The sequence below is a fragment of the Equus quagga genome, chromosome 11, assembly GCF_021613505.1.
Source record: "Equus quagga isolate Etosha38 chromosome 11, UCLA_HA_Equagga_1.0, whole genome shotgun sequence".
Lineage (NCBI taxonomy): Eukaryota > Metazoa > Chordata > Mammalia > Perissodactyla > Equidae > Equus > Equus quagga.
Window position 1 is genome coordinate 102,264,039 of NC_060277.1, and position 7,311 is coordinate 102,271,349.

The window sequence follows — 7,311 nt, forward strand, 5'->3', positions numbered from 1 at the left end:
CTATGCCCATCTTCCTCCACCTTATATGTGGGACGTCTGCCACAGCATGGCTTGACAAGCGGTGCATAGGTCCATGCCCATGATCTGAACCTGTGAACCCCGTGCCGCTGAAGTGGAGCACACGAACTTAACTGCTGTGCCACTGGGCTGGCCCCTGAGAAAAACTATTTTAGATGGAATGGTCAAGGAAGACTTCTCTGAAGAGGTGTCATTTCCACTTATAAACCCAGAAGTTTGCTACAATCGTTCAAGTTGTAACATGTGACAGCAGCAGGGGCTGGGAAGCCTGAGAGCACTGACAGAGGTGGTTGGTCAGGTGCAGGGCCATCGCACAGCACTATTTCCATTGGGTTCCATGTAAACAGCGCCCCCTGGAGGTGTGCACACCCCCAAGCTCCTGTTTGTTTGTATGAATTGTTTGTAAGTTTTTGTAAGTTGGAGGATGGATAGTATCAAAAGTAAAGCTTCCAAGATAATTTTTTCAAACAACTTTACATTTTCCAGATACGATTTGTCTTTTAGTTTTAATATTTACAACACACTTTAACTTCATCTGCCATGTAGCCTACCAAAAATTCTCCACTTGGGAATACCACAAAATTCCTAATTTCCAGCATGAGGCAGGGAGGGTGGGCAGTTGGCAATTGTAATCTGAAATTCTCCTTTTCCTCTCCCAGTAGGCTGAATTTGTTAAAGATATGTCAAACCTCGGGGGCTGGTTGGCTGGCGCAGCGGTTAAGTGCGCACATTCTGCTTCAGCAGACCGGGGTTCGCCGTTTTGGATCCCGGGTACGGACAGGGTACAGCTTGGCAAGCTGTGGTAGGCATCTCCCATATAAAGCGGAGGAAGATGGGCACGGATGTTAGCTCAGGGCCAGTCTTCCTCAGCAAAAAGAAAAGGATTGGCAGCAGATGTTAGCTCAGGGCTAATCTTCCTCAAAAAAAAAAAAAGATACATCAAACCTTCCTGACTTCTTGCTACAAATCAGCTGATTTCTATATTTGTCTTGTTCTCTGAACAGAGGCAGAAGTGTTAACTAGTTTCCAAAAAAGTTTTCATAGTTACTTGACCATACAGACCTCCAGGCAACAGAAAGCAGGCCAAAGCCCACGCAGGCCAGCCAGGGCCCCTGTGCCCTCGCTCGAGCAGCTGAGGCAATGAACCTCAACGTCCTTTTCCAGTAATCACTGCCCCTGAAAAACATGTTTGCCGCCTGTCACTGTGCACACACTTTTACATCCAAGAACAACAATATCAACTGTGAACCCGCCCCCTACACACACACACACACACACACACTTCCTAACTGACACTCTGGGGTGAGGAAGAGATCTTAAAGAGGCTGAGTGTGGAACATATATTAATTTTTTAAAAACTGCTTACAAAAAATAGTCTTCTCAGGGCCAGCCCCATGGCCGAACGGTTAAGCTCGCGCGCTCCGCTTCGGCGGCCCAGGGTTTGCCAGTTCGAATCCTGGGCATGGACATGGCACCGCTCATCAGGCCATGCTGAGGCAGCATCCCACATGCCACAACTAGAAGGACCCACAACTAAAAATACATAACTATGTACCAGGAGGCTTTGGGAGAAAAAGGAAAAATAAAATCTTAAAAAAAAAAAAGTCTTCTCCATTCAGCTGAAATGAGAGCCTTTCTGAAATGAAGGTGGTTCTCTTTTCTTTGAACATCAGTCATACTCACGTAATCAGACACAGGGTTTCTAAGTTGATTTTTAAGAGCTTTAGGGACTTGCTTGATGCCTTTGTAATAAAAAGCAAAAGTTAATTACTACCCACTTTTAACTTGGGTTTTTAACTAGGGTTTTGTTAACAATAGTGTCTTTTTTCCAAGGCCCAGAATCTGTCTTGTATGACGGGCATTCACAAGAAAATCACGGGGAAAAGGCAGCGTCCTTCACACACAGAGTCAATTTCACCGACCGCCCTGGAGGACAGCATCTGCTCCTTGTTGTCTGTTCCATTAACGGTGAAAGGTTTGCACTTATCCATTAACCCGGCCCCCTGCCCCAGTGCCCCTCGCGACTAAGAAGGGAGCTTTGCAAGAGAACCGGGCAGCGTGAGGAACATTGTCCCCTGATTGTGGAACAGGTAAGAGAAGCTACTGGCATCGCCCGGAAATCAAACTCATGACCCTGGCCTTGGTCCCTCCCTACTAGGCTGACAGAAAAAAAACAAAAACAAAAACCGAAACCTTCAATAGGGCTCATTCTCCGGGGTTCGCCAGTTCAGATCCAGGGTCCGGACATGGCACTGCTTGGCACACCATGCTGTGGCAGGCGTCCCACGTATAAAGTAGAGGAAGATGGGCATGGATGTTAGCTCAGGGCCAGTCTTCCTCAGGAAAAAGAGGAGGATTGGCAGCAGTTAGCTCAGAGCTAAACTTCCTCAAAAAAAAAAAAAAAAGGACGGAAGCAGGGCTCATTCTTAAAAAACATTTTCAAAATGATGTTTATGAGGAATCCTGGGGAGGGTCTATGAGCCTTCATCCTTTATATTCAAGGGTATCACTTTGCACAAAAACCAAACAGTGTCAGTGCCAGTATCAAACTTAAAATCTCTTTCCTTGAAGAATTTCTGGCCTGATACATTTGCAGGCGCATTTCTTGAAAATCGTTTTAAACAGAGAATGAGAAGCATTGCTGGGCATCTTGGCATCTCCATTTATGTCATTCCAGAGACAGCGCCACCCTGATCCCAAATCTGTTCTCAGAAATGTGCACAAGAAAATTCTCTGGGGACCTGGGGGAGCCTGGATAAAGCGCGCTGGCTCCCTGCCAGGGCAAAGAACAAAATAATATTCTGTATTAAAAAGTTGTTTTCCTTTTCTTTTCTTTCTTTCTCTTTCTTCTTTTCTTGCAGAGGAGGGGAGTGTTTCTATTTTTCTTTGTGCACCAAATCCCTAAAGACCACAAATAAATCCCTAAAAGTACACACATTAATGTTAACGCAGTCAGAACAGGAACTGTTAAACACCCAAGCAAGCAAGGAAAATGAAAGGATCCCTGCCTTCCATCACATTAGGATGTGCTTAGCTTTTGAAGATGCTTATCTTACTGACAAGTATTTGTCAGGCAGGAGAGAGCAGACTGGGCTCCAAGGAGTCCTGGGGATGGAGTTTGGGATCAGGATGCTGGGACCCATGGCAGCACCAAAGAGCGGCTTGTGGGGGAGAAGCCTTGAAATCCACCATGATCTCCATTGAGCCACACATCCAAAAGCCACCCCAAATAGACATATGATCTAAGGACAACCAACGGACTTATTATACAAAAGAAGATCCAAAGAGCCCCCTGGCCACCCTTCTAGTCAGCTGACTCCCCTACAGGTCCCCTAAGTGGACAGAGCCTCCAACTCACCTTCAACTAGAGAGCACCTAGCACCCCTGCTTTGCACGTCAGGCTTAGGGATAATAGTTCCTTCCAACAAGGAATCCCTCGGGGGAAACTGTGGGAGAACCCCTGGCTTGTAGTAAAGCAGCTTTGCACCAGACCTGCATTCTGGCCTACAGCCTGCCCTTAGCTATGGGACGAGCAACTCACTGAAACTTCTACAGCTCTAGTCTTCTCCACAAAATGAAATGGCTCAACTACAGATCATCTCTAATAGCCCTTCCAAGTCTACAATTCTAGAATCTGCATCACCAAATGTTTCAAATGAAGACAATTACAGCTCTCTCTTTGTGGCCAACCAGCAGCCCCCAGGAACGTTCACCATTTAAAACTTCCCAAGGACTTATGTTTAGTTTAGAGACAATGACATGGAACATAAATGAGGAGACTATTCCGATGAAGGTTTTTAATTAAAATTAATCCATGGGATGTTACTTCTTATAATTCTTTATTCTGAAGTTAATGTCTAAACAAAACAAAACACCAACACTGTTCTAGACTATGGTTCAGCTTTATTTTCTTTTGTCTCCCAAAGCTGTTCTTTCCCAGAAATAGGGAACATTTTGAGTTAAAATAAGGCTCGAGAAATGGGAGAAATCAGTACTCTCTATAACAATTCAAAAGGTCTTTGATTTTTCATTTAGTTGATAGTGCTGACTTTGTCTGTTTTCAAGAAATGTTTTTTTTCTTTTGCTGGATGAAATACTAGCAACGGGCAAAGAGCATAGCAAGGAAAAACAAATAATGGGTTTTACTATGACTCTGGTTCTGGCTTGGTTATTAACTAGTTGTGTGGCCCAACGCACATTACTTAACCTTTCTGAATCTCAGTTTACCCATTTGCAAAATGTGGGTAATAACACTCCAATGCCCCTTCCGCTCCCCTCCACCAGGATTTATGATGGGATAAGGCCAGGGAACAGAACAGACACACAGTGTTGGTTCTCTTGCTGACGCTCCAAAACAAGGGCGTTTGCCTCGTTCTCAAAAATATGGACACTGCTACTAATGCACTGTGGTGGTTAGACAGAAAAAGTTCCATGTAGATTGAATCAGGCCCAAAACAAACCAAGAGTGGAAGCAAAAGTTAGGCTTCCAAAAGTTACTTAAGTTGAGGGTAACTGTCTTCTTTGAAGTCACTGATGCTTCCCAGTTTTCAAAGGTAGGGTCAGTAAGACATAGCAAGGTAAAGCAGGATTGTGGAGATTGTGGGGTTTACCACCGGTTCAAACTCCAGGGGTCTAACTTCTGGCAAGCTGGGCCTAGTTTCCTCAACCATCATCTGACTTGGTTAATGTGAATCCTTCCAGTTTGAAAACTCTAGCAATCTAAGCTGCCCCTCTGCTTCTCTGACCAAATAGAAAACTACTTCAGGATAGAACCTTGCAGAAACTGAATCACGCTCTAGTCCAAACAAATTATACATTCATTAAGTTATAATTATACAGTATATTACAGGTGGAGTCTGATTTCATTTGCCAATTAAGAAAAGGAGGGCCTCCACCTATACCACTCAAATGTAATTACTTCACCCTGAAGTGGTGGGTATTTCAGTACCAAAAAAAAAAAAAACAACAAAGGTGGGAAAAGAGCTGTGCCTGAGTGTTCAAGAAAGCCTGAGAAGGTAAACCAACCAGAATAAAAGAGATTTTGTAGGGTAGTAGAGAAGATTCCAGAACTGGTTATCTTTTTGACGGTCACTTGCATTGTGGGGATATTTCATGCCGTACCAATATCGCCCCTAGATTCCAAAATCCTATAAAGTCATGAGGAGGAAAGGGGGTGGAAGCATACACACCTCCAAGCACCACTCCAGCTCACTGCCCATGAGGTGGGAGATCTCAACCTTTTCTAGAAATACTCCGGATAACCAGTTTCATTCATTGCCCCCCACCCCCTTCTCCACATAGCAGTGTGCTGCTTCTCCACTTTATTTACACGGTCCAGAGGCACCCCCAAAACTCTGCCCACCCACATGGCATCCATCCTTCAAGACCTTCCTCGAACGCTCCCTCCTCATAATGCCAACAGACAGTGACGCTCGGACTCGGGGGCGGTGGGGAGGGTGGGGGGTGCGATCTCTCTCTGGCAGCCAATGTCCCTGGGATCCGCTTTGTAAACTCGGAGCTACCTTGATCTTGCCTTGGATTACCTTTGGGTCTTGCCTTAACACCTGCTCCAGGTGACAAATGAAGACAGCCCCTTGGGAACACAGCCACGTTCTCGATTAAATACCTTTTTCTCTCCCAAAACGCCTAGCCCCTTCCACAAAGTAGTGGCTCAATAACATATCTGATAGATTAAATGCACTGTATTTAAATATAAATAGGGTTTTGGTCGCTGGTTTCATTTGCGTTGCCACATCAAACCACACTAGTGAGTTTCAAATTACCCTGATTGGCTTCACGCTCCTTCGCTGTCCCTGGACAAGCGCTAAGCAATTGTGAAATCACCAAAAAGGCAGGGAGGAGAGAGGGAATAAAGGGAAGCCGGGGCCTGAATAATCCTCACTGAGTCATCCTTTCCCGAATGATAGCGCTTGCAGCTCCGGGGGAATCCGGAGAATGGAACCGGAGCAGCGCGCGGAGGAAGCGCCCAGGACGAGCCCCCGCCCCTCGCGCCCGCCCGTCCGGCGGCCGCGGTAGCCGGGCCGACCCCGCACCCACGTGCTGGAGCGCCCTCCCGTGGCCGCGCCGCGGGCCCCGCCGCTCCCCGCTCGCCCGCAGAGCACGCTCCCCGCGGCTGGAGAAACAAGAGACGCAGAAAGTTTCCGAGCCAGGCGGTTTGCGAAAGGTCGACGCCAAGTCCGGGAGCCTCGGTGCGCGGGTGTGGCGGGAGCGGCGCCCAGGCTGGCGGCGACGGCGAGAGGACCGGGCCCAGACGGACCCCCAAGGGCTCCGCGGTGCCCCTCAACGGAGCTCGGGGCCTCCAGATCCTGAGAGCGAAAGGCTTCTCCCAGTACCCCGACCTTACAGAGAGGCCGGGAGGGGAGGCGGCGCCCACGCCAGGACAGGATGCCCCCCGCCCGGCCCCCAGCTACTGGGGCGCGCGCGCTTGGGGCTCTTGGGTTTGCTTTCTTCATTTTCTTAATTGGAGGGAGGGGGCGCACCAGCTCCCTTTGGCGCATTCTGATCCCCAGCAATCTGGATTCTAGGTGCCCCCAAAGAGCCCACCTGAAGTCCACCGCCCCACCCAACGCGTCTCTCCCCCCGCTGGGGTGACAAGTGAAAACAGCAATCCCCCCCTCTCCTCCCCCTCCAACCTTCTGGTTTGGGAGATAATGTTCCACCAGGGTTTCCCTGTCGCCCGCAGTGGAGCCGCCGGCCCGGAGGCGGCGGCGGGGGACGAGGCGCCCGGAGGCGGGGGGCCGGGAGCGGGCGAGGCCGGGCCCAGCGCCGCGCTTACCTCGTCCACGGTGAGCGGCATGCAGATCCTGTACTCCTTCAGCAGCATGGTCCTGCCGGCCGCGGATCCCCGGGACGGGAAGCGGGGGTTGAGGGGAGCCCCCTAGACTAACAAGGCTGCCGCCCAGGCGCAGGGCAGGGCGCCCGGAGCCCTGCACTCGGAGCCGGCCGGCGAAGCAGCCCCGGCGGTGCGCTCAGCTCCTGGCTTCCTCCTCTCCGCCCGAGAGCATGTCAAGGTTTGGGGCCGGTGTTCGCGGTTCCCCCGCCTCCTTCCTCGCCGAGGTCGGTCCTCCTGGAACGCGGTGTTGCAAAGTCAGGGAGGGAGAGAAAGAGCCCCACTGGAAACCGCTCTGATCGACAGCCCGGGGCGGTAGGAGCGGCCGCCAGATCAGGACATGCCCGGCAGCGGGCGAGAGAAGAGAAAAGAGAGATTTCCAAAAATTAAAACGAATGCACAAAAGTCACCCGCTCGATCCGCCTCCGAAACCAGGCATGAAC

At 49.6% G+C, this 7,311-nt stretch overlaps 1 protein-coding gene across 2 annotated transcripts in view; it reads right to left on the bottom strand.

The window, feature by feature from the left end:
• PITPNC1 (phosphatidylinositol transfer protein cytoplasmic 1) overlaps nt 1–6,936 on the bottom strand; it is a 234,592-nt gene extending 227,656 nt beyond the window's left edge. For both annotated transcript variants that reach the window (XM_046675541.1, XM_046675542.1), the window contains exon 1: nt 6,815–6,936. In XM_046675541.1, the coding sequence (XP_046531497.1) occupies nt 6,815–6,862 (48 nt within the window). In that variant the 5' untranslated portion in view covers nt 6,863–6,936. The remainder of the gene's footprint in view (nt 1–6,814) is intronic.
• Between the last annotated feature and the right edge of the window lie 375 nt (nt 6,937–7,311).